The sequence below is a fragment of the Monodon monoceros genome, unplaced genomic scaffold, assembly GCF_005190385.1.
Source record: "Monodon monoceros isolate NGI ecotype Baffin Bay Population unplaced genomic scaffold, NGI_Narwhal_1 Super_Scaffold_12, whole genome shotgun sequence".
NCBI classification, from domain to species: domain Eukaryota; kingdom Metazoa; phylum Chordata; class Mammalia; order Artiodactyla; family Monodontidae; genus Monodon; species Monodon monoceros.
The window spans coordinates 161253029-161278246 of NW_021703768.1; the positions used below are offsets into that span (position 1 = coordinate 161253029).

At 55.0% G+C, this 25218-nt stretch overlaps 2 protein-coding genes across 6 annotated transcripts in view; one reads left to right on the plus strand and one right to left on the minus strand.

Moving 5' to 3' along the window:
• Positions 1–13831, plus strand: part of ARHGEF18 (Rho/Rac guanine nucleotide exchange factor 18) — a 94572-nt gene extending 80741 nt beyond the window's left edge. For 3 of the 4 annotated variants that reach the window (XM_029217685.1, XM_029217687.1, XM_029217688.1), the window contains 9 exons: positions 6491–6673; positions 7762–7899; positions 8307–8431; positions 9183–9239; positions 9330–9380; positions 9502–9981; positions 10361–10694; positions 11472–11588; positions 11675–13831. In XM_029217685.1, the coding sequence (XP_029073518.1) occupies positions 6491–6673; positions 7762–7899; positions 8307–8431; positions 9183–9239; positions 9330–9380; positions 9502–9981; positions 10361–10694; positions 11472–11588; positions 11675–11829 (1640 nt within the window). In that variant the 3' untranslated portion in view covers positions 11830–13831. The remainder of the gene's footprint in view (positions 1–6490; positions 6674–7761; positions 7900–8306; positions 8432–9182; positions 9240–9329; positions 9381–9501; positions 9982–10360; positions 10695–11471; positions 11589–11674) is intronic. The other variant, XM_029217686.1, reaches the window with a different exon arrangement.
• Positions 13832–15258: 1427 nt separating this feature from the next.
• PEX11G (peroxisomal biogenesis factor 11 gamma) lies at positions 15259–23956 on the minus strand. Of its 2 annotated transcripts, none has more exons than XM_029215864.1 (5): positions 23487–23561; positions 21936–22124; positions 19365–19543; positions 16961–17023; positions 15259–16344 (listed from the first exon to the last, which is right to left on the minus strand). In XM_029215864.1, exons 1-5 carry the CDS (start codon positions 23544–23546, stop codon positions 16038–16040), a joined length of 798 nt encoding a protein of 265 aa, XP_029071697.1. In that variant the 5' UTR covers positions 23547–23561; the 3' UTR covers positions 15259–16037. The 2 variants fall into 2 exon arrangements, with proteins under 2 accessions (XP_029071697.1, XP_029071698.1); XM_029215865.1 differs by lacking the exon at positions 23487–23561 and adding an exon at positions 23827–23956 and having other exon boundaries at positions 15347–16344.
• Between the last annotated feature and the right edge of the window lie 1262 nt (positions 23957–25218).

The window sequence follows — 25218 nt, forward strand, 5'->3', positions numbered from 1 at the left end:
CTCCCCGTGTCCTCAAGTCCATTCTGTGCGTCTGCGTCTTTATTCCTGTCCTGCCCCTAGGTTCTTCATGACCTTTTTTTTTTTTAGATTCCATATATATGTGTTAGCATACGGTATTTGTTTTTCTCTTTCTGACTTACTTCACTCTGTACGACAGACTCTAGGTCCATCCACCTCACTACAAATAACTCAATTTCGTTTCTTTTTATGGCTGAGTAATATTCCATTGTGTATATGTGCCAATCTTCTTTATCCATTCATCTGTCAATGGACACTTAGGTTGCTTCCATGTCCTGGCTATTGTAAATAGAGCTGCAATGAACATTGTGGTACATGACTCTTTTTGAATTATGGTTTTCTCAGGGTATATGCCCAGTAGTGGGATTGCAGGGTTGTATGGTAGTTCTATTTTTAGCTTTTTAAGGAACCTCCATACTGTTCTCCATAGTGACTCTATCAATTTACATTCCCATCAACAGTGCAAGAGGGTTCCCTTTTCTCCACAGCCTCTCCAGCATTTATTGTTTGTAGATTTTTTGATGATGGCCATTCTGACAGGTGTGAGGTGATACCTCATTGTAGTTTCGATTTGCATTTCTTTAATGATTAGTGATGTTGAGCATCCTTTCATGTGTTTGTTGGCAATCTGTATATCTTCTTTGGAGAAATGTCTATTTAGGTCTTCTGCCCATTTTTGGATTGGGTTGTTTGGGTTTTTTTTGATATTGAGCTGCACAACCTGCTTGTATATTTTGGAGATTAATTCTTTGTCATTTGCTTCGTTTGCAAATATTTTCTCCCATTCTGAGGGTTGTCTTTTCACCTTGTTTATGGTTTCCTTTGCTGTGCAAAAGCTTTTAAGTTTCATTAGGTCCCATTTGTTTATTTTTGTTTTTGTTTCCATTACTCTAGGAGGTGGGTCAAAAAGGATCTTGCTGTGATTTATGTCATAGAGTGTTCTGCTTATGTTTTCCTCTAAGAGTTTTATAGTGTCTGGCCTTACATTTAGGTCTGTAATCCATTTTGTGTTTATTTTTGTGTATGGTGTTAGGAGGTGTTCTAATTTCATTCTTTTACATGTAGCTGTCCAGTTTTCCCAGCACCACTTATTGAAGAGGCTGTCTTTTCTCCACTGTATATTCTTATCACCTTATCACCTTATCAAAGATAAGGTGACCATTTGTGTGTGGGTTTATCTCTGGGCTTTCTATCCTGTTCCATTGATCTATAGTTCTGTTTTTGTGCCAGTACCATACTGTCTTGATTACTGTAGCTTTGTAGTATAGTCTGAAGTCAGGGAGCCTGATTCCTCTATCTCCATTTTTCTTTCTCAAGATTACTTTGGCTATTCGGGGTCTTTTGTGTTTCCATACAAATTGTGAAATTTTTTGTTCTAGTTCTGTGAAAAATGCCATTGGTAGTTTGATAGGGATTTCATTGAATCTGTAGATTGCTTTGGGTAATATAGTCATTTTCACAATGTTGATTCTTCCAGTCCAAGAATATGGTGTGTCTCTCCATCTGTTTGTATCATCTTTAATTTCTTTCATCAGTATCGTATAGTTTACTGCATACAGGCCTTTTGTCTCCTTAGGTAGGTTTATTCCTAGGTATTTTATTCTGTTTGCTGCAGTGGTAAATGGGAGTGTTTCCTTAATTTCTCTTTCGGATTTTTCATCATTAGTGTATAGGAATGCAAGAGATTTCTGTGCGTTAATTTTGTATCCTGCTACTTTACCAAATTCATTGATTAGCTCTAGTAGTTTTCTAGTAGCATCTTTAGGACTCTCTATGTATAGTATCATGTCAGCGGCAAACAGTGACAGTTTTACTTCTTCTTTTCGATTTGGATTCTTTTTATTTCTTTTTCTTTGATTGCTGTGGCCAGAGCTTCCAAAACTACATTGAATAATCGTCATGAAAGTGGGCAACCTTGTCTTGTTCCTGATCTTAGAGGAAATGGTTTCAGTTTTTCACCATTGAGAATGATGTTGGCTGTGGGTTTGTCATATATAGCCTTTATTATGTTGAGGTAGGTTCCCTCTGTGCCTACTTTATGGAGAGTTTTTATCATAAATGGGTACTGAATTTTGTCGAAAGCTTTTTCTGCATCCATTGAGATGATCATATGATTTTTATCCTTCAGTTTGTTAATATGGTGTATCACAATGATTGTTTTGCATATATTGAAGAATCCTTGCATTCCTGGGATAAACCCCACTTGATCATGATTTAATGTGCTGTTGGATTCTGTTTGCTAGTATTTTGTTGAGGATTTTTGCATCTATGTTCATCAGTGATATTGGCCTGTAGTTTTCTTTTTTTGTGACATCTTTGTCTGGTTTTGGTGTCAGGGTGATGGTGGCCTCGTAGAATGAGATGGGGAGTGTTCCTCCCTCTGCTATATTTTGGAAGAGTTTGAGAAGGACAGGCGTTAGCTCTTCTCTATATGTTTGATAGAATCTGCCTGTGAAGCCATCTGGTCCTGGGCTTTTGTTTGTTGGAAGATTTTTAATCACAGTTTCAATTTCAGTGCTTGTGATTGGTCTGTTCATATTTTCTATTTCTTCCTGGTTCGGTCTGGAAGGTTGTGCTTTTCTAAGAATTTGTCCGTTTCTTCCAGGTTGTGCATTTTATTTGCATATAGTTGCTTGTAGTAATCTCTCATGATCCTTTGTATTTCTGCAATGTCAGTTGTTACATGTCCTTTTTCATTTCTAATTCTGTTGATTTGAGTCTTCTCTTTTTTCTTGATGAATATGGCTAATGGTTTGTCAATTTTGTTTATCTTCTCAATGAACCAGGTTTTAGTTTTATTGATCTTTGCTATTGTTTCCTTAATTTCTTTTTCATTTATTTCCTATCTGATCTTTATGATTTCTTTCCTTCTGCTAACTTTGGGGGTTTTTTGTTCTTCTTTGTCTAATTGCTTTAGGTGTAAGGTTAGGTTGTTTATCTGAGATTTTTCTTGTTTCTTGACGTAGGATTGTATTGCTATAAACTTCCCTCTTAGAACTGCTTTTGCTGTGTCCCATAGGTTTTGGGTCATCATGTTTTCATTGTCATTTGTTTCTAGGTATTTTTTGATTTCCCCTTTGATTTCTTCAGTGATCTCTTGGTTATTATTTTTTTTTCTCTTGGTTATTTAGTAGTGTATTGTTTAGCCTCCATGTGTTTGTATTTTTTTTTAGAGTTTTTTTCCTGTAATTGATATCTAGTCTCATAGCATTGTGGTTGGAAAAGATACCTAATACAATTTCAATTTTCTTAAATTTACCAAGGCTTGATTTGTGACCCAAGATATGATCTATCCTGGAGAATGTTCCATGAGCACTTGAGAAGAAAGTGTATTCTGTTGTTTTTGGATGGAATGCCCTATAAATATCAGTTAAGTCCATCTTGTCTAATGTTTCATTATTAAAACATCTTGTGTTTCCTTATTTATTTTCATTTTGGATGATCTGTCCATTGGTGAAAGTGGGGTGCTAAAGTCCTCTACTATGATTGTGTTACTGTCAATTTCCCTTTTTATGGCTGTTAGCATTGTCCTTATGTATTGACGTGCTCCTATGTTGGGTGCCTAAGTATTTATAATTGTTATACCTTCTTCTTGGATTGATCCCTTGATCATTATGTAGTGTCCTTCTTTGTCTCTTGTAATAGTCCTTATTTTAAAGTCTATTTTGTCTGACATGAGAATTGCTACTCCAGCTTTCTTTTGGTTTCCATTTGCGTGGAATATCTTTTTCCATCCCCTCACTTTCAGTCTGTATGTGTCCCTAGGTCTGAAGTGGGTCTCTTCTGGACAGCATATATACAGGTCTTGTTTTTGTATCCATTCAGCCAGTCTGTGTCTTTTGGTTGGCACATTTAATCCATTTACATTTAAGGTGATTATCGATATGTATGTTCCTATTACCATTTTCTTAATTGTTTTGGGTTTGTTTTTGTAGGTCTTTTCCTTCTCTTATGTTTCCTGCCTAGAGAAGTTCCTTTAGCATTTGTTGTAAAGCTGGTTTGGTGGTGCTGAATTCTCTTAACTTTTGCTTGTCTGTAAAGGTTTTAATTTCTCCGTCGAACCTGAATGAGATCCTTGTTGGGTAGAGTAATCTTGGTTGCAGGTTTTTCCCTTTCGTCACTTTAAATATGTCCTGCCACTCCCTTTTGGCTTGCAGAGTTTCTGCTGAAAGATCAGCTGTTAACCTTATGGGGATTCCCTTGTATGTTGTTGCTTTTCCCTTGCTGCTTTTAATATTTTTTCTTTGTATTTAATTTTTGATAGTTTGATTAATATGTGTCTTGGCATGTTTCTCCTTGGATTTATCCTGTATGGGACTCTCTGTGCTTCCTGGACTTGATGGACTATTTCCTTTCCCATGTTAGGGAAGTTTTCAACTATAATCTCTTCAAATATTTTCTCAGTCCCTTTTTTTTCTCTTCTTCTTCTGGGACCCCTATAATTCGAATGTTGTTGTGTTTAATGTTGTCCCAGAGGTCTCTGAGACTGTCCTCAATTCTTTTCATTCTTTTTTGTTTATTCTGCTGTGTGGTAGTTATTTCCACTGTTTTATCTTCCAGGTCACTTATCCGTTCTTCTGCCTCAGTTATTCTGCTATTGAACCCTTCTACAGTATTTTTAATTTCATTTATTGTGTTGTTCATCATTGTTTGTTTGCTCTTTGGTTCTTCTAGCTTCTTGTTAAACGTTTCTTGTATTTTTTCCATTCTATTTCCACGATTTTGGATCATCTTTACTATCATTACTCTGAATTCTTTTTCAGGTAGACTGCCTATTTCCTCTTCATTTGTTTCGTCTGGTGCATTTTTACCTTGCTCCTTCATCTGCTGTGTGTTTCTCTGTCTTCTCATTTTGTTTAACTTACTGTGTTTGGGGTCTCCTTTTCACAGGCTGCAGGTTCGTAGTTCCCGTTGTTTTTGGTGTCTGCCCCCAGTGGGTGAGGTTGGTTCACTGGCTTGTGTAGGCTTCCTGGTGGAGGGGACTGGTGCCTACCTGTGTTCTGGTGGGTGGGGCTGGATCTTGTCTTTCTGGTGGGCAGGGCCGCATCTGGTGGTGTGTGTTGGGGTGTCTGGGAACTCAGTATGATCTTAGGCAGCTTCTCTGCTAATGGGTGGCATTGTGTTCCTGTCTTGCTAGTTGATTGGCATGGGGCGCCCAGCGCTAGAGCTTGCTGGCCATTGGGTGGAGCTGGGTCTTAGCGTTGAGACAGAAATCTCTGGGAGAGCTCTTGCCAATTGATATTACGTGGAGCCGGGAGGTCTCTGGTGGTCCAATGTCCTGAACTCGACTCTCCCACCTCGGAGGCTCAGGCCTGACACCAGGCTGGAACACCAAGACCCTGTCAGCCACACGGCAAATAGTGGTAGAAGACCAACATCTAGAAAGTAGGGGCCCATCCACTCAGCCTCAGGGCTGTTCCAGTGTTGTCAGGGCTCCGCCGGTCCCTCGGCGCTGGTTCACCTCCTCCCCAGTGTGTCCCGTTCTAACTCTTATTTCTGTCGGAGGGTAATAAAATACATGCCCTGCACAGACGCATCTCCATGGATACCACAGAATCATACAGGAACGTCTCCTCATCACCCACTCCTGACAAGAGTCTTAGTGAATTAGAAATAGATGTTTCCTTCACCAAGATCTCCTTTATTATCTTGGACCAAAAGCCAATCTCATCCTTTACACTGGACCATCAGGGACACTCCCATCAAAGTCAGGAGCAAGGCAGGGCCCCCCACCCCCCCACTCTCACCATTAGTATCTTCCTCCTGGACATTCCAGCCAGGGTAGTAAGGGAAGAAGCAGAAGTAAGAGATCACGATTGGTAGGGAGGTGGCAGAATTATTTTTTGTAGGTGACATGATTATCTGCCTAGGAAATCCTGTAGAATCAACTGGAAAACTATTTGAAATGTAAGAGAGCTCAATAATTTAGCTGAACGGGATGTGTATATTTATACTAGCAATCACCAGTGAGAAAGTCTAGTAAAATAAGTTGTAGTCGTGGCAGCAAAAAAGAGGTATAGGGACTTCCCTGGTGGTCCAGTGGTTAAGACTCTATGCTTCCATTGCAGGGGGCCCGGGTTCAACCCCTAGTCAGGGAACTAAGATCCCTCATGCCTCATGGTGCGGCCAAAAAAAAAAGTATAAAACCCAGAGACTTGTAAGAAGATTAGAAAACTAAGTCTCATAAGGCTCTCAATTTGTCCCAAACTAATAAAAATCAGCCCGTTATGGTCCTCCCCCATACCCCCACCGTGTTTGATTTTTATAATTGAGGGAAATAAGCTGGAGACAGGGCCACGCCCTTGCCTGCTGGTCAGGAATGTTGGACGAAGGGAGAGGTCCAGCTCCGGACAGGGCGTGGATCAGCAGGGTTCCCAGAGGCCCGCCTGGCCCTGTGAGGCATCCTTATACCAGCTCCTGGGGGAAACTACCCCAGAGGAGGCCGAACCCCACACCCATTGCCACTTTGCAGAGCGACTTAACATTAAAGACCAGCAGATCGCCCAGAGCCTCAGCGAGAAGCAGCACATCTACCTGGAGATGGCTGAGATGAGCGGCCTCGAGGACCTCGCCCCGGCTCGGCTCCTCTTCCGGGGAGGGGACCCCCCCGAGAACCTGCAGGGGGAGCTGATTCTCAAGTCGGCCATGAGTGAGAGTAAGTAGCCACCAGCCCTCGCTGAGTGCCGGCCCGCCCTCCCTGTGCTGCCTGGTGGGCTCCTGGGAGACCCCAGGCTGGGCACACAGCCCCGTGGGGCCCACAGGCCACCCTGTCCGGGCACGATTCTGTCTGCCTCTATTCTGCTTAGAGCTGGAAGGCCCTTGGACCCAGTCGGGTGCAGACCCCTCGCTGCAGGTTTACAGTACCATCTCCTATTCACTCAACAAACACTCCCAGTGCTGGACCCGGGGGTCTCAAATTGACTGAGACGGTTCCTCTTTTCTGATGAGTGGGTCACTGACGCTGTCCCCAGAAAAATACACACATACACATTCGGTGGGTTGTTTCAGGGGCTCCTGGCCGCACAGCCACGGGAGGGCACTGGCCGGTAAGCAGCCTGCTTCCAGGAGCTGACAGGGTCCTTGCGGAGCTCCTAGAAACTTCCACGCAGCTGCTGAGCCCCATGCTAGGCCAGGGCATGTGCTCCTGCTGGGCAGTCAGGCAGGAGGGCCAGCACTGTTCTTTCAACGGCAGGTGAGACAGACACAGCCCTGCCCTCCAGAATTTTCCATCGGAGTGAAAAGGCCAGAGGGGTCCCGCTTGGACTGTGCCCCTGCTCAGCCTTGCTCCCTCCGGCCATGCCTCCCATGTCTCCAGTCACCACTGTTCTTGGGCTCCCGAGGCCCTCTCATGTCCTGTGCCTTGGCCTAGAATAGTCTCCCCACCTCCTCACCTGGCCAAAGCCCGTCTGTCCTCGAACACCTTATGTGACCAGCCCTGCTCCCCCAAGGCCACCTCCTGTGGCCCCTGACCTTCTGTATGACCGTCAGCACACAGACAGTGGCCACACCAAGTTCCCTCCTAGGCCCAGTGCAGCCCCAGGCTCAGGGCCCAGAGCGCCCCAAGGTCCGGCCTCGTGTAGATACAGATTGGCACATCCTGGTTGCAGTACCTGTGTAGGGGGTGCGCAGAGTCAGAGGGGGTAACTGACACCCTGCGAAGCCGTGGCCCGGGTCCCTGCACCCTGCTCTGATGCCCACGGCAGGGCCGCGGGTGACTTGGTTCCCCTCCATCTCCTTCCACAGTCGAGGACATCCAGAGCCTCATCTGCAGGCGGCTGGGCAGCACCAACGGCCAGGTGGATGACGGGGGTGGCTTCTCGTCCCCAGCTCGGAGAGTGGAGGCCTCCGGGGGCTACGACAGCGCCGGCAGCCCCGGCAAGAGTGAGTGGCGCCGCCTCCTCTCGGGGCTGGGGCTTCTCGGGACCCCAGGAGGTCGGCGGGTGCAGGAGGATGTGCAGTTTCTTAAAACGTTCCCTTCACAAAGCATCCTTGGCAAAGCCCAGGCGTTTGCTGTTCAGCATCTCTGCTGCTGATTCCTCTCAACCTTCTATAAACTCTCCGGGGTCAGGGTTCTGGAACTTTCCAGGGGTGGTGAGTCACATTCTGACAGCAGCACCCAGGCCAGTTCCTGCTGCTGGTCTCTGAACCCCAGATGCCGCCCTTTCTGCCCAGGTTGGAAGGCAGCAGCCCGGCCACGATTCCTGCCCAGGCTGGGGGCGGGGTGGGGAACAGGGCATGCAGAACCCTCGGGACCCGCGGCATCTCATGCGCTTGACTTGGGGTTTCAGATGGCAGTTTTCAGAAGAACGTCTGCAGCAGCAACCCCAGCCTCCGAGACTGGCAGGGCGCCGCGGGCAGCCCGGACTCGAGGCTCGGCGACACCCCGGGGGCCTCCGAGGAAGCACCGCAGGCGGTACGCTGCCTCCTTGGGATGTTCCCGAGCTCCATACAGAGTCGGCCCCAGTGCTTTTAATTATCGTCAGTGAGGGTGAACAGCCTGTGCTTGGCTTGTCTGGTTTTTCCGTCTCAGGGCAAATAGTGAGCAGCGTCGTCCTGGTTGACGGTGACTAATAGTTAATGTGCAGATTGACATGTGGCCAGGTGACCCTCCTGGTTCCTCCTGCAGGCCCCGGCAAGGGCGGGGTGGGAGGCAGGGGAGGGGCGGGCTCAGGGCGGCGGCCTCAGCAACAGGTGAGCGCCACCTTACAGGGACCACGAGCTTTCAGTCTGCACAGGTGTCCTGCCCCCCCCCCCCCGCCCCCGGCCGGATGCCAAGGTCACTGGCTGTTCCCTCCTCTTTGACTCAGAAGGCCCACCCTTGCCAAGCGCTGGGGTCAGAGTTGGAGGCTGGCTGCCTCTGGCCACCTCTGAGGTCTGAGGCCTGGGCTTTTCTGACAACCACCCCCTGCCAGCCCACCCCCGCGGCCAGGCTAAGAACCTCCCACACGGCGGGCCCAGCCCGCCCGCCGCCCTCGCACCTCCCGGAGGCCACCCTGCACCCACCCTGCGCCCTCAGTTTCCAGACACCAAGGCTGGCACACGTCAGACGATCAGGCGGGGGCCTGTCCCATGCTACGGGGATACCTCAGCGATAATACGCGTGTCCCGCTCGAGTTGGATTGGCCCTTAGAAGCTCTCTGAGCTGTGATGCCGTGTTTCCACAGGCGGAGGCACCAGGTGCTGAGCCCAGCCCCCGGCTGCCCGCCCTCCTGGAGTCGGAGGTAAGCGCGGGCTTGTGCGTCCCCCCAGGGCCGGCACGCACGCCCGGCGGGGCTTCCTGCAGAGCGCCAACGTCCCTCTCCCTTTCTCAGCAGCTTGTCCGGCGGATCCAGACACTGTCCCAGCTGCTCCTCAGCCTCCAGGTACGCGGCTTTCGGGGAGCGTGGCAGGCTGCACGTGCCCTTCTCCGGGTTGAGGCTGTGGTCTGGGGGAAGGCCGGGCTCTTCCTGAAGCCGGCCGCTCACCGGCCCTCCCCTCCCCCAGGCAGTCATCGCCCAGCAGGACAGCTATGTGGAGACGCAGAGGGCGGCCCTCCAGGAGCGGGAGAAGCAGTTCCGGCTGCAGTCGACGCGCGGGAACCTGCTGCTGGAGCAGGAGCGGCAGCGCAACTTCGAGAAGCAGCGGGAGGAGCTGGCGGGCGTGCAGAAGCTGCAGGGCCAGCTGCGGCTGGAGCAGCAGCGCTGGGAGCGCGAGCGGGAGCGCCAGCGCCAGGAGCTGGGCTTGGCCTCGGCGCGGCTGCAGCAGCGCGAGACCGAGGCGCTGCGGCTGCAGGAGCAGCTGAGCCAGGAGCGCGAGGAGCTGGAGCGCCAGCGCCAGGCCTACCAGCACGACCTGGAGCGGCTGCGCGAAGCCCAGCGCGCCGTGGAGCGGGAGCGCGAGCGGCTGGAGCTGCTGCGCAGGGTGAAGAAGCAGAACACGGTGCCCGGGGCGGCCGGGGCGCTGCCGCCCGAGGTGCTTGCGGAGGTGAGCGCCGGGGGTGCGCCCTGGGCCCGCGCGGGCGCGGGCGTGTCTGAGTTGTGAGTGCATGAGCACATGCGTGGGTGTGTATGTATTTTGGGGGCAGGCGGTAAATGGCAGCTCCGTCGGACCAGCGTCAGTCTCTACCCAGATCTGACCCTCCCAGCTAAGAAGCTTCCGTTAAGCCACCCCTCACCCGGGAGTTGGGCGGGCAGGCAGGCCAGGTCCATCCATCTCCAAAAACCCCGCCCCACCCGGGAGCCGGCAGAGTGCGGGCGAGGCTGGCCCTGCAGCGCCATGCAAATCTGCGGGGCGTGGCTCCTTGTCGGGACACGGAAGGGCTGCCCGAAGGAACCAGCGTTGGTGTCTTCTGGCGCTCTTTCAGGCCCAGCCCCCCAGCCACACTCCCAGCTTCAACGGGGAAGGGCTGGAAGGGTCCGCGGCCCTGACTAAAGCGCCACGGCCCCGGGTGAGCTCGCTGCTGTCTGGTGCCGGGCCTGAGTACACAGAGCGCCCCGAGGTGACCCGCAGGGACAGCACCCCGGCTGAGGGTCGGCCAGCCAAGAGCGACGTGCCCATCCAGCTGCTCAGCGCCACTAACCAGATCCAGAGGCAGGCGGCCGTGCAGCAGCAGATCCCCACCAAGCTGGCCGCCTCCACCAAGGGCGGCAAGGACAAGGGCAGCAAGAGCCGGGGCTCCCACCGTTCAGAGAGCTCAGGTGAGTCGGGGCCTCCTGGCAGCCCCCTCCCTACCTTGCCCAGGGCCCGCCTGGCCCCTCGCCTTTGGAGGGGGCATCGGGAGGAAACCCCAAGGCACAACTGGTGAGGCAGCTGAGGCTGCCCCCTCCGCCCCAACATGTGGAGGTCTTTCATCTCAAAGAGCAAAAAAATGGAAACATCAAACCTCAGCTCTGTTCCCGCCTTGGCCCTCAAACTGGGATCAGGGACAAGGGAACGCCCTGGTGACTCAGAAACGCGCCTTGGAAACCTTTGCGCAGTTAGTCACCCCGGGCGGAAGTCGGGCAGGAATTTGCACAGTGATCAATGCTACCGCTCCCCCACCGAGCCCCGCCCTGCGCTGGTCCAGGTGCTGCCAGCTCTGCTGGTGTGCTTGCTCCACCGATGGCACGCTCAGCCCTTGCACCAGAGCACCCTGCAGCCAGTTGGCCCTGGTAGGGAAGGCCCAGGGGGAAAGTCCCTGGGACATTCCTGGGGAGCAGGGCCTGTGTCCCAGGACCACTGAGCGGCAGGGTCACAGGGCCTCTCGTCCAAAGGTTGAATGACTCCAGGGCCTTCTGTGGTCGGGCAGGGGTGTCTGCCCTGGATTTTGTCACTGAATTTGGGGCCTAACGTCTGAGTGGGGTCTATTCCTGGGAACGGGCGCTGGGGAAAGTGTGGGCGAGAAGTGGGATGAGGCCCTGGCCCAGGTCCGCAGAGCGCTCCTGTGCCTGGAGCGAGGCCGAGCACCCCAGCCGGCACCTTTCTCCCACTTCCAGCCTCATTTGACCTGAAGCAGCCACTGCTTCTCAACAAGTTCATGGGCAAAGAGGAGAACGCCTCTCGGAGCCGCCGCTCGCTGAGTCCCGTCCTGCGCAGCTCCACACCGCCCCCAGGTGAGCCGGCCTGCACCCCACCCCCACCCCCTGGCACCCACAGTGCCTGGCAGCTCCTGACACCCACAACCCCCTCTCTCTTCCAGACTCCTGCCTCCCAGCCCCATCCCCGGTCCCGGCTGATGTCCCCAACGAGTACTTCACCCTCAAGGCCTGGGGGGCATCCTTCCCACCCGTAGCCCTGTTCTCCACACCACTCGACAAGGAAGAAGCCAGCCAGGAAGATGTCATCTTCTTCTAGGGGGCGTGGCTCAGGGTGCAGACCCCTTCCTGTGCCGCCACCATCCGTGCTCTCTGGGGACGCGCCCCGCGGCCCTCTCCCCTTCCCAAGTAGGCCTCTACCAACCACCACCAGGCCGGGGCAGCGTTGGCCTGCCATCTTGAGGCTCTCTGTAGGATTAGCAGTGGTGCCTGGGCAACTTTGTAAACTTATTTTTTCTAATACAAAAAGGAGAGTTTTTAACGGAAGGTTGAACCAAAGCTAACCCATGGAGCTGTCATCGTAGCGCCCCAGTTGGGTAGAGGAGAGACCAACTCCAGGCTGTGTTTGCGAGGTAGTGACCAACTGTGGTGGTTCCACCTAGAGCATGACAACAGGCCAGACCCTGGCCTGAGGAGATGCTGGCCCAGGCTGGGCTCCATGGCCACCAGGAGACCCTGGAATGAGTCATTATGGCACCAGAAGGGGCCCAGTGGTGTTGGCTCTGTCCGCAGAATCAGGCAGAGTTGACTTCCAGGAGTGGGTTCATGGTGAACCTCCAGGCCAAGACATGAGCCCAGCCAGGGGTGGCACACAGCTCTCCCGGGACAGGGCCACAGGGCTGGGCAGCCAGAGAGGTTGGCTGATGGCTTGCCTGGCGGGTCCTACAGGTGCAGAAACTCGTCCTGAAAGGGGCTGACCTGGAAGGGACTGAGCGTAGCTCATTTTAATGTGGTGGAGGTTTTTAAAACCTGCTCTTGTCAAACTCGGTGCTTTCCCAAGGCGCCTCACCAAGGCAGCGTGGTTCTGTGGGCCTCTCGAACACCAGGCGCCCAGGAAGCCAAGTCCAGAGCTTCAGCCAGGGCTGGCACACACCTGAGGGTCCCAGCCCCGGGTGGAGGGTCCTCCATCCCCATGAGATGGGCCAGTTGTTCCAGGGCTGCCAGGGGGTAGCCCCTAGGGCTGGTGTCCCGAGCCGATGGGCAGATAGATGCTGGGACAAAGGGCAGTGGGGTGGAACGCCGGAGGGACCCATGTGGCCTGGGTGGTGACTGTTGCCAGCAAGTGCACAGACGGCCGCCTCGCGGGCACCTCAAGTCCAGTGAGCTGTTGCAGCTTATTGTCAACAAACACCCAGGAGGAGGGAGAAAGCCGCTGGTCCAGCCTCGAGGCGAGGCTGTAGGTGTCGGGGATGGCGTCGCATGTCCATGAACAGTCCCAGGGTGATAACTGGGTCAGACCCACATTCCAGCTCTGGCCAAGTGCAGGCTTGGGTGCCAGGCGGGAGGGTGGGGCATTCCAGCCTCTTCCTGCACCCCAGGCTCCCCAGTGGAACCCACGGCCCAAAGCATTGGCGGGAAGACTGAGTCCTGGCGGAACAGGAGCCCGGGCACCCGGGGCGAGGTGACACAGCCAGCAGTGACAAGGAACTGACAGTGGTTCCGGACCTCTCCAGAGCTGTTTCCTGCCCCTCTGGGGACCTCCCCCACCTCGCCCTTGCCCGAGGGCCTGCGGCACCAGCGAGCAGCAAAGAGCAGCAGCCTCCCTGCCCCAGGACACGTGCCACGTCTGTAATCAGTGTTTGTGTTTTGTACTGAGACGCATCAGAGCACTTTAGAAAAGTTGACTTTTAAGTTCCTGTCCTGTTGTGAAGAGGACATTGCTGGGCCGCAAGCCCCACCCACAGATCCGCTGTGACGCTGTGACCCTCCCAGAGGATTCCTCGGGGCGATCAGCAGCTCGAGGCCTCGTGGATATCAGCAGAGGAGATTTCCGGGTGGTGCCAGCAGCTGGGCAGCACCGTGGGCACATCTCACCAGGACCCCGAGGTCACTCCCGGGTAGAGTCCAGTCTTATTTGTAAAGTTAGGGGTCGAGCAGATGTTCCTATTTCTGTGGGATCTGTGCACGTTAATCGTGACCATGACCTTAGTTCACCCGACAATTATTTTTACAATGATGGCAGCATTTCCTCACTGTGGTATATGTCGGAACCGCCCTAGAACTTAAGACCTGATTCTAGCAATAAACGTGTCTGTGATGAGCTGACCGGAGTGGCGGTTCTTTGGAGTTTTGTTTTAGGATCACCTGCCCAAAGGTTGGTGCTGCGGTGTGCTTTCGGGGCGGGGGGGGCGGGGAGGAGAGGAGCCTCGGACCCTCTGCTGCACTAGGAGGCCTGAACGCCAGGCCCAGGGCCTGCCTGTGATGCCCTGTCCCTCCCCTGTGGGCCCAGGACGCCACAGCAGTGCTGTCTGCCGCTGTCACCTCTCCTGCCGGCTGCACTGCTCCCCCTGCCCCGAGGCTGGGGTGGGGAATGTAGGGGTGGAGACACCTCCCAGGCAAGTGACAGCACCTTCCCCCCGCTGGCCACCAGCTCAGACCAGTGGTTGGATGGACTGCACAGAGAGAGCCCAGGCCAGGTAGCCTGCTCTGTTCCCGGTGAGGAAGCCCCAGACAGTGATTCCATCTTGACAAAGTTGGAGGCAGTGCCAGTGCCAAGGTGGCTACAGTGGCCCCCAGGGGGAGCGCTGATGAAGCCAGGGTGCGGAGAATGCCGCCAGGTCCTCCAGCCCTGGCCGGTCCCCTCCCACTTAGGCCGCCCCTGTGGTCCTGGGGCGTCAGCCTCCTCGACAAGGCGGGGCCCCTCAGCCTCCCTGCTCCCTGACGGAGCACGCGCTCCCTGAGTCCCGCGCCGGGGCCGGTCCCCTGGAATTGTCTTGCTTCACCCCAACCTGCAGCTGAGCTGCCAGCCCAGGGAAGGGCACGGGGCAGGGTGTGGCCACACGACAGTTGGAGCCGGCTCCTGGTCACCAGCCCACCCAGCTGTGCCTGAGGCCGTCAGCTGCATCCCCGCCCCGCTGCCCAGGCTGCCCAGGCTGCCCAGGCCCGAGGGGGACGCCAGCCTCCTGGGGCACCTGTGACCAGCCGTGTTACACGTCCAGGTGTTCACGTGGTCCCCTGACAAACACGCTGCCTTCCAGGTGTTAACTCGCTGAGTTTCCCGACAGGTAGGCAGGTGCCGCTCTGACCCCCACCCTAATGTCGCTGGTGCCTCTGGGTGCTGGGAAGGCAGAGCGTGCCCCCCCCTTTACCAGAGGGAAGAGGGACCCCCTCCCTCCTCCTCCTCCCTCCCCTAGCCCAGAGGGAGCCCCCCCGTTGGATGGGGCCAGGTGGGGTCCCTGCAGCCACCCCAGCTCTTCCCGGCCACATACCTTCTTTGTAAAAGAACAAAATGTGGTTGAAATCACATGAGACTTTAGGGACTGTAAACGCCGCCGGTGCGTTGGCTCTCCCCGGTGCTTCTGAGTTGTGAGGGAGAGCGCCATTTCCTCCGCTTTCCCGCCAGGACTCACATGTGGAGGGTCACAGGCAAGAGCCAGGGGCAGATGTGGGCCACCCACCACCCGCCGAGGCCACCAGAGGCCACATGCGTGTGGCCTCTCAAACGTCAGACTGGAAAACAAGCTCGTCCTGTCCTGCCTGTCGTGCTCTCCACGAGCTGGGAGACAGGAGCCTCGGGCGTCTCCAGAGATGCTCAGAGCCCGCGAAATGCTCAGACCAGCCCTGAACGGACAACGGCAGCTCTGGGTCCAAGCGGTGGCTGTGAGATGCTTCGGCCATGACAGGCACCCCGTGATGCCCAGGAGCACGAGACCCGGGCACAGCCTGGTGGAGGCAGCATCCATGGCCGGGGTGCCCGAGCCCATGGGGAGGGAGGACCGCCCTCATGGCTGAGGGCCGCTTAGGGTCGGCGGGCCGCGCTTGGCAGCGTCGGAGGGGACCACCGGCCAAGGATGCTCCAAAGGCGGGCGGGGAATTGTGGTTTCCCACTGCGGCTCCAGCCTGCAGGAGGCTGAACCCAGGCCCACAGGGGCACCTGCACACCCTCCCTAAAATAAGGCCCAGGGGCACCCCCGCCTGCCCGGGAGAGAGGGCATGTGAGTGAGCGGACAGGAGGGACCGGGGCGTTAGGAATAAGCTCTCACATCTGGCCTCGCACCAGCACCACCGCCTTTAATTGATTCTCATTTCACTTTCTTCAGGCCCACCTGGCGCTCGCCATCCCAACCCGGCTCCCCCGCTCGCCTTTTGGGTACAGGACTCTGGCCTGCGGGTGCCTGTTCCACTGCACTGAGTCTCGGGGCCTACCCACTCCGCCCACACACACCCGCCCCTCTGGGGGCTCGTGCCCCAGGCTGCTCTGCGCATCCTCTGGCCGCGCCTCCCCACACCTGGCCCTGATCTGCTCGATTAAAGACCTGGCCCCTCACGGGCGATTGCTGCTCCGTGGGAAGGGCCGCCGTCAGGGTTCCGGCTCCCCGGTCCGTCAGGGGCGGCGTAGGCCTGGCCGCCGGCCCCGACTGCCTGATACATGCTGAGGAGCGAGGAGATGGTGCCCAGGAGGCCCACCAGCCACGGGGGGAAGCGGCCGGCCCACAGGATGCCCGGGGGCAGCCAGTGCACCGCGTTGGCCAGGTCAGCCAGGTTGCTCAGGAGGGTCAGCGCCTCCGACCGGATCTGGGCCTCCATGTCCCTCCGCTTGCCCTGGGGCAGCTGGCTGTGGGAGCAGAGTCGGGGAGTGCTCAGGGAAGGCCCGGGCGCCCCCCGCCCACCCACAAGGGCAGAGCAAGGAGTGCTGGGGAGGGAGGAGGACTGGCGGGGCTGCGTCCAGGTCACACTCGCCAGAGGTTGCCCACGGCGGGAGCGAGAGTCTCAGGTCCACACCTCTGTCCTCCTGAACCCGTGGAGCTGGGCAGGGGTGTGGGCAGCTTCTGGGCCTGTGCTGGCAGTGGCCCTACCCCGTGTTCTCTCCCAGGATGAGATAGTGACTGACCTTGGTCCTCAGCAAACGGACTCCATCTCCCATCATCCTCCCTGATGGGGGCACGGCCGTGAAGGCTCAGCCCTGGAGTCCTGGCTCTGCCACTTCCTGCCTAGGGGGCCTGCAGCTAGCCTCAGTTTCCCCATCTGTAAAAGTGCTACATCCACCCGGAGGCAGCAGTGAGGCCCCTCGATGTGGCACACGTCATGCCCCCCCAACAACGGGGCCTGCACTGGGCGGGGCTGATTGCTGGTGACTCTGAGCACCTCCCTGGCTTGGGGAGACCCTCTGGGGTACCCAGCCTGCAGGAAGAAGTCGGCCTGTCTCCTGGGCAAAACCCCGGACATCGTACCTGGTGAGGGCTGCCAGGGGGCTCCTCAGCCTCTGTCTCAGCTTCAGGACCATCCACAGGGACCTGCAACACCAGAGAGGATGGGGTTGGAGAAGCCGGGTGGGGTGCGCAAAGGCCTGAGGGGAGGCTCCCGCCTGCCACTGTGGCCACAGGTTCCCTGTAAAGTTTGCCAGCCTCGCCAGTGGGTGGCTCCATCTGTCCTGCGCCCTTCTGGAGCCCCAGAGCAGCCGTGCCTCGGAAGCTCCTGGGGACTCATCCCTAAGGCAGGCCCCCCACCTACTTGGGCTGCAGGTTTGGGAGTGTCCAGTGCTTCTGACCTGGCCAGTCAGGCTCCAGCCCGGCCTCTGTGAACCACTGGCCCCAGGACCACAGCTCCAAAGAACATTGTGCCACGTGCAGGGTTGATGGCCCAGCTGGGAAGCCACCCCTCTGTGGATGAGGATACCGAGGCTGGCCCACAGCCGGCCTGGGAAAGCTGTTCCCCTCCCTGCGCCTCGGCTGGCTCACCAGGGAAATGGGGTCCAGATGGGCGCCAGGCCTGTCCCCTCTCCCCCCACACATACCCTGGACACTGGCCAGACCTGTCTGAGGTGAAACTAGATGACCTTTTGGGCCCCGAGGGCTGTTGTCTGCAGACTGAGGAAGCGGCCATCAGATGGGCATCCTCTAGAGCTCCCTGGGGACTCTGGGGCCCTGGTGGTGTCCAACCAGCTGCTCTGCACAGCCCTTGCACCCTGCAGCCTGGGCTGTGGGCCGTGCAGGGACGTGAATGTGCCGAGTCCCACCAGGTGGAAGGCTGACCTCAGCCAGGCTTCCTGACTCAGAGGTCCGTCCAGGGCCTGATCACATCTTCCCAGCCACTGTGTACCCATCCAGTTGACATGTTCCCTGAGGGGACGGGACAGAGGGCACCACCTGCAGTGAGGTCAGTGGCTCTGCATCAGAGCCACCAGGGGGGACTCAGGCAAAATGATGCTTCCTGGGTCCCCAGACCTGAAGAATCAGAACCTCTGGGAGCCTGGGCCAGGCACCTACATTTCAACAACCTCCCACATGACTCTCCGGCACCCTGGGGTCTTAGGAACCCCCGGTCATGATGAGCACCCACTAAATGCTTCCCAAGCCCTACACCCTTGCTCACATCACATACAGAGAAGTGAGGGGGAAACTAGAAGCTCTAAAACGGAATGGACTAACAGGCAGAGCATATTCATCCTAAAAATGGGATTTTTAGGGCAGTGACAGTATTCTGTATGATACGTCACTGGTGGATACATGTCATTATACCTTTGTCCACACTCACAGGATGGGCAACACAGGGCGTGAACCCTGATGTAAACCATGGACGTGGGGTGATTACGCTGTGCCAGCGTCGGTTCATCGATTGTAACAAATGCCGTGCTCTGGTGCCGTGTGGATGGTAGGGGAGGCTGTGTGTGTGTAGGGGGTACGTACATGGGAACTCTCTACTTCCGGCTCCGTTCTGCTGTGAACCTAAAGCTGCCCCCAAGAAAAAGTCTATTTAAAAAAATTAAGGGAACCAAGGCTGCCCCTTAAGTCTCTTGGGGCCGGAGGTCACAAGGCAGCCTGTGGAGACGCTGCAGCCTCAGAGCAGCCGTAGCCCAGCCCAGGCTGCCCAATCACGTGAGGAAGGCCAATGCCCAGACAGATGGGCCAGCTCCACGACAGCCACTGTGGCTGTGAGGGGAGCTTACATCAAAAAGGAGCCACAGGCCTCCCTGGTGGCGCAATGGTTAGGAATCCACCTGCCAATGCAGGGGGCACGGGTTCGAGCCCTGGTCCGGGAAGATCCCACAGGCCCCGAGGCAACTAAGCCCGTGCGCCACAACTACTGAAGCCTGCACGCCTAGAGCCCAAGTTCTGCAACAAGAGAAGCCACCGCAATGAGAAGCCCACGCACTGCAACGAAGAGTAGCCCCCGCTCGCCGCAGCTAGAGAAAGCCCACGCACAGCAACAAAGACCCAATGCAGCCAAATAAATAAATAGAATTTTTAAAAATCAAAAAAAAAAATACAGATGGAGGATGGGGCCACAAGCCGAGGAATGCAGGCAGCCTCTAGAAGCTGGAAAAGGCCAGGAAACAGGTTCCCCCCTGGAGCCTCCAGAAAGGAACTCAGCCCTGCCCACACCTTGATTTTAGCCCAGTGAGACCCATTTTGGACTTCCGACCTCCAGAGCTGTTAAGATGATCAATTTGTGTTGCCTGAAGCCGCCGAGTTTGTGGAAATCTGTTTCAGCGGCAATAGGGGACGGATACAGTGAGGTGGTGAGGAGGAAAAGCAGAGGAGGCAAAGACCCCCGCGCCTCCAGCCTGTCTTTCCGTCAGCCTGGGGATCTCGGGTGTTCCCTTCCAGCCCCCCGGCGGGCGGCCCCGCTGCTTACCTAGCAATCCCCAGGAGCAGGGAGAGGCCCCAGAGGGCTGTGCTCAGTGTTAACCATGGCGCAGACTCCACGTGGAGGATTTTGGCGTCGGCAGCCCAGGCGATGTGCTCACAGGGGTAGTAGAGCTGGTCAGCCAGGTTGCCCAGGACAGACACGCAGCGGACAAAGATGGCCTCCTCCTGCAGGACCGGGAGAGATGGGGGGATGGGCCTGGGATCAGACCTACCCACTGCCCATGTTAGGCGCCCAGGCCATGCCAGGTTGCAGTCACAGGGCAATGTCCAGGCCTGGCAGGCTGGCCTATAGCTGGCACTGCAGGAGAACAAAGGCCTGATTTCTCAGCAGTGTGGTCAACATTGCCCAGCGGAGTGGCGGGTCTGAACTCAGCCACTCAGTGGAATCCCCCGGGGAGTTTCAAAAACGCCACACCCAGCCCCCAGCCCCAGGGATTCTGCCTCACCAAGGCTGGGGTGGGCCCCAGCACCAGGAAATTTTTTTAAGTCCCCGGGTGATTCCCGTGTAGGACAACTTGGGACACCCTGCATCAGAGCCTTCCTAGCTCCTGTGCGTGGGTGTCTGGTAGAGGACCCTGCGAGGGGAGCAGGGGAGGCAGCCCCACAGGGAGCCCTGAGCAGGCAGATCAGGGTGGCCAGGTGGGCTGCCACACACCCGGTGCCCACTTCCAGCAGGCACTACGCTGCAAGGCTTGGGTCAGCTCCCCCAAAGCAGAAAGGGGTCACCACCCCTGCAAACAGGCAAACTGAGGCTCTTAGAGGAAGCCGCCAGCTACCCCATCTCATACAGGGATGGGCCTCAGGCTGTTGAGCTGCAGATCCCATGCCCTCCAGCCCTGAGTCCTGAACCCCTGCCTGCACCCAGCGACGCAGGGCCAGTTGAGGCTGCCGGAGCCCCTACCCTGGGCTCCGCCTCTCAGGGTCCGGCCCCCTCAAGGCCTCCAAGCTGGCCGGGTCGCCAGCCAAGTCCTTCACTTCTCTACCTTTAACCTCGTCATCCTCACTGCCTGCCATACCCTCCGCCTCTTCTCCGTCGTCCCAGGAACCCCGCCCTCCCAGCCAAGGCCCCACCAACGCTCGCTGCTCACCTCCTTCCTACTGGCCAGCTGTGATCCTGCCTCCCTCTGGGCTCTGAATCCCACTCCAGCTCCGCCATCCTGTCTGGGGCCTTCTGGGGTGTTCTGGCACACTTCACCCCTCCGTGAGGACGGGGCCTCCCACCCCCACCCCAACGTGCTCATTCCGCTGGTGTTTCCTGAGAAGCAGCAAGGTCCGGGCCCTACGCTGGGGAGGAGATTCTCACCGGGGCGGGAGGTGGGAGTGGGGGTGGGGACCAACAGAAGAGGTTCTTGTTCTGGCCAAGGGACATAGGAGATGCAGGGAGCCCCCCACCCCTTGCCTGGGGACTCAGGGGAGTCCTCACAGAGGAGATGGGGGGGATGCACAGGAAGCTGAAGAGATGGGTGTCAAAGCAGGAGGAAAGTCCGGGGAAACACTTGAGATTGGGGATGATCAGGCCACGGGCACTGGGGCAGAATGGGGGAGCATCTGAGTAAGTGAGTCAGAGAGGAGACCCTTGGAGAGCAGTGAGGAGGGGCAGGGCAGCCCAGGAAGGGGGCATGACTCAGCCAGGCTGGCCCAGGGCAGCTTCTCAGCCCATCCCCTGGGGGGCACAAGATCGTACCACCACCCAGATGAGGAACACTGCTCTAGATCCACTGGTGAAATGATGCGGTTCTGTTGTAGTAACGGCAAGATGTAACTAATCTACATGTCCAACAGGGGATCAGTTCAATAAATCACCATCTGGCTATATATGTGTACTATGTGGCCATAACGAAGGAAGAAGCTTCTTTTTTTGTTTTTTGGTTTTTTTTGTTTTTGGCGGCACCACGTGGCTTGCTAGGATCTCAGTTCCCCGACCAGGGATGGAACCTGGGCCCTCGGCAGTGAAGGCATGGAGTCCTAACCACTGGACTGCCAGGGAATTCCTGGAAGGAGCTTCTTTTGGATTGATACGGAATGACCTCCAAGTTGTACTGTTACGTGAAAAAAGCAAGTGATAGAAGAGTGTAAATGGCATGCAACTATTGATGTAAGCGATGTGTATTTGCCTGTGCAGGTGATCTCATAAAGGAAACACAAGAAGCTGACAACAGTGGCTGCCTCTGAGGAGGAAAATTGGCGGCCAGAGGGTCAGGAAGGAGAGAGACTTTTTAATCATGTAGTCTTTAGGGATGTGCAAACGTATGAGCTAACTTTTTTAATTAAAATTGAAATGAGAACATCTGATGGTGTCTCCAAAAGAACTAACACTGGGGACTTCCCTGGAGGTCCAGTGGTCAAGACTCCACACTTCCAATGCAGGGGGCGCAGGTTCCATCCCTGGTCAGGGAGCTAAGATCCCACATGCTGTGCAGTGTGGCCAAAAAAAAAAAAGTAAAATTGAAAAAAGTAATAAGCTGCCCACATGATTGCCTTTATAAAGACCAGTCCATAAGACGCTGACTTCCCCGGGGTCCACACCCCCTCCCTTCAGCCCAATGCGCCCTGTTACCTCTGCCCCCAGGCCGTACTGCTTGGTGTAGACGAACATGGCCACGTCATCAAAGAGTCGCAGGACGGTTCTGCAGTGGCTGAGTTGGGAGGACAGTGCCAGCAGGCGTGTCCCCACTTCTGACCTGGCAGGACATTGTTCCACCAGGACCCCGCCCACCAGGTGGCAGCAGTACCCCAGCGTTCGCATCTGTGGGAAACCAGAAGCAGTCAGCATGGCCCTGGGGCAGGACTGAGCTGGATCACCCCTGACCTGGCCGTGGACCCCATAAGATCAAGAGGGAGGACGAGTCTCCATCAACAAACTTCCAGTAAAAGCCACAAGTTGAAAAGGATACTTGTAGGTGGGATAAATGGAGACACATGACATCATTGTCCAAAAGGCACTGGGAAACTAACAGAGTATTGGCTCATGTCACTGAATGGCACAGTCTTTGGAGACATATGCGATGGGGACAAGAAAAAGAACCCCCCCATTTCCCACCTCCTGGATCCTCCTTTTCCCAGCATGTAGGAGGGCTAGGTGGAAATGTATTGAATATATTTGCATCTACCTGGCTGCACGAAATTCTGTGGCTGGGCTGTGGATTGGGAAGGTGGCCAGGCCTCAACCCAGTGGACAAAAGGATAATTTGTTTTTATTACTTTAGTGAGAAGGAACCCAGTGGTGATTTGGGAATCAGTGGGTGATTTGGGGCATGGTGAACTGGGTCGGCATCACCACCCTTATATCTTTACTACATCTGCTTTTCAGAAGATACTTTTTCCTGTTGTTTAATATACTATTTTTACTTGTCATTCCTTTTCAGCACCTTTGTAATGGCAAAAACGCTGCAATTTAAATGTCCAGCTTGGGGGCATTTGTTAAAACCTGAACACCCAATCATACGGGATTTGATTGGAACCTGAATGCCCAGCTACTGGTACACTCCCTAGTACAACCTGAATGCCCACCTGTAAAAGACTGACTGGGACAAGCTCAGAGTCTGACCTCAGGGGCCTGGAAGGAACAATCTAAGTACCCAACCAGAGGGGATGTTGTGAGATCCTAAACATCCAGCCATAGGGAAAGCCCTGCAAAATCTTAAATCCCCGTATGAGATTGTTTGGGACAACTCAGGGACCAACTACAGTGGCCTAGTCCGATCCTACATGTCCAGACATGGATTTGTTTGGCATGGAAATGTCCAGCCAGGTTGAATTGGCCAGAACAACCTAGGTGCCCGACTATAGGGGATTTATCAGGATCCAAATGTCCAGCCAGAGGGGACCCTGCAACATCCTAAATCCTCATACGATATTGTTTGGGACCCAACGACTAGCTACAGTGATCCGGCCGGATCCCAATGCGCAAACGTGAGGATTTGGTTGGTACTGTAAATGTCCAGTCACGATGGGGTGGCCGGAACAAACTACATGTCCACTACTCGGGGACAGGGCCTCTGCCCTGGGGGATCGTGACTGACCCCGCTCCCTCTCTGGCCTCAGTGTCCGGGTCTCGGGGCTTTGGCCCGACTCCGAGACCTCTGGCCGCGCTCCACCCCAGCCTCACCAGGCGGTCGCGGCCCCTATACGACTCCAGCGCCGACGCCAGACCGCTCAGGGCCACCATGGTGATCCGCCGTGACGTCACCTCGACGTCAGCGCGCCGCGCCAGGGGGCGGGCCCGGCACCAGGCTGCGCGCTCCCGGGAACGTTCTGCGCAGGCGCGGCTGCGACTGTTTGTGGGGCACCTGACCGTTTGTCTGCTGCTGGGAGGGACAGAGTTTGCCGCCACGTGTGCGCTCCCCAGGGCCTGTGCACCCAGGTGGATCCTCAGAGTTAGCTACCCGTGTTTTCAAAGGTAACCAACTGCCCACACACAAAAAAATATTCCAAGCAAAAGCACCAACCTGTTGGCCGTGGTCCAAGAAGGGAGTTCTCTAATTTTCCTGCGTCACCCTTTCTGTATTGTCTTCTTGTCTGTAGGGAGCATGGATGGCTGTTGTCATATCATGTACGGCATTTTTAGAAAGTCACGGAAACTTGGGGGAATTCCCTGGCGGTCCAGTGGTTAGGACGCTGTGCTTCCACTGCAGGGGGCGAAGGTTCAGTCCCTGGGACTAAGATCATGCATGCATGAATGCATAAATAAATAAACTCTTCCCCTTTAAAAAGAAAAAAGTCAAGGAAACGCATAGAACCGTTCTAGAAGAATAGACGAGAACCTGATAACTGGAATTGCACCAGAGAGGATAACTGGGTGGCTGGTATTGACAAATAAAAACGCACACCGTGAGAGCTGTGAGTTTCGGGGTTTTTTGGTTTTGTTATTTATTTATTTATTTTTGGCTGTGTTGGGTCTTCGTTTCTGCGCGAGGGCTTTCTCTAGCCGCGGCGAGTGGGGGCCACTCTTCATCGCGGTGCGCAGGCCTCTCACTCTCGCAGCCTCTCTTGTTGGGGAGCACAGGCTCCAGACGCGCAGGCTCAGTAGTTGTGGCTTACGGGCCTAGTTGCTCCGCGGCAAGTGGGATGTTCCCAGACCAGGGCTCAGAACCCGTGTCCCCTGCATTGGCAGGCAGATTCTCAACCACTGCGCCACCAGGGCAGCCCGAGTTTCCATTTTATTGAAGGATTTACTGAGGACAGTAGCCCTAGACACAGCCTCAGACAGCTCTGAGGAAAAGGTGGGGGGAAGGTCAGTATATGTGTGATTTTGGAGAAGGGTATGTGTAATCACACATCTCAGGAGAAGGTAGCTTCTGGTCACAAGGAACAAATACCGCAGTTAATGATTTTAGTGCTTTTCTTAGTTTGGAAAGATGCAAGAATCCAGGCTCATAAAAAATTTGTCCTGAAAATATCTATCTGAAGTCCTGCCAGTTTTCCCCGAGCAGAAAGAGCCTCATTCCTGATCTTCGGCCCTGAACTCCTGTCAGGGTTTGATGAAGGTCAGTGACTGCAGTTGCCAATGACTCAGTCCTTGTAGAGCGAGACAGTGAGCAACATTCTTTGGTTGTCACTGAGAAGAGATTAAAATGTTCACCTTTGCACTGTTTTGTAGCTTTTGAATTTTGTGCAGTCTCTATGGACTAGCCGGTCAAAAAAAATCAAAGACATTTTCTCAAAAAGTTAGCATAGCCTGTTTCCTATTTTTTTTTTTTTTTTTTTTTTTTTGTTAAATTGAGGTGAAATTCACATAACAAAAAGTTCACCATTTTAAGATATACAATTCAGTGACTTCCCTGGTGGCATTGTGGTTAAGACTCTGCACTCCCGGGCCTTCCCTGGTGGTGCAGTGGTTA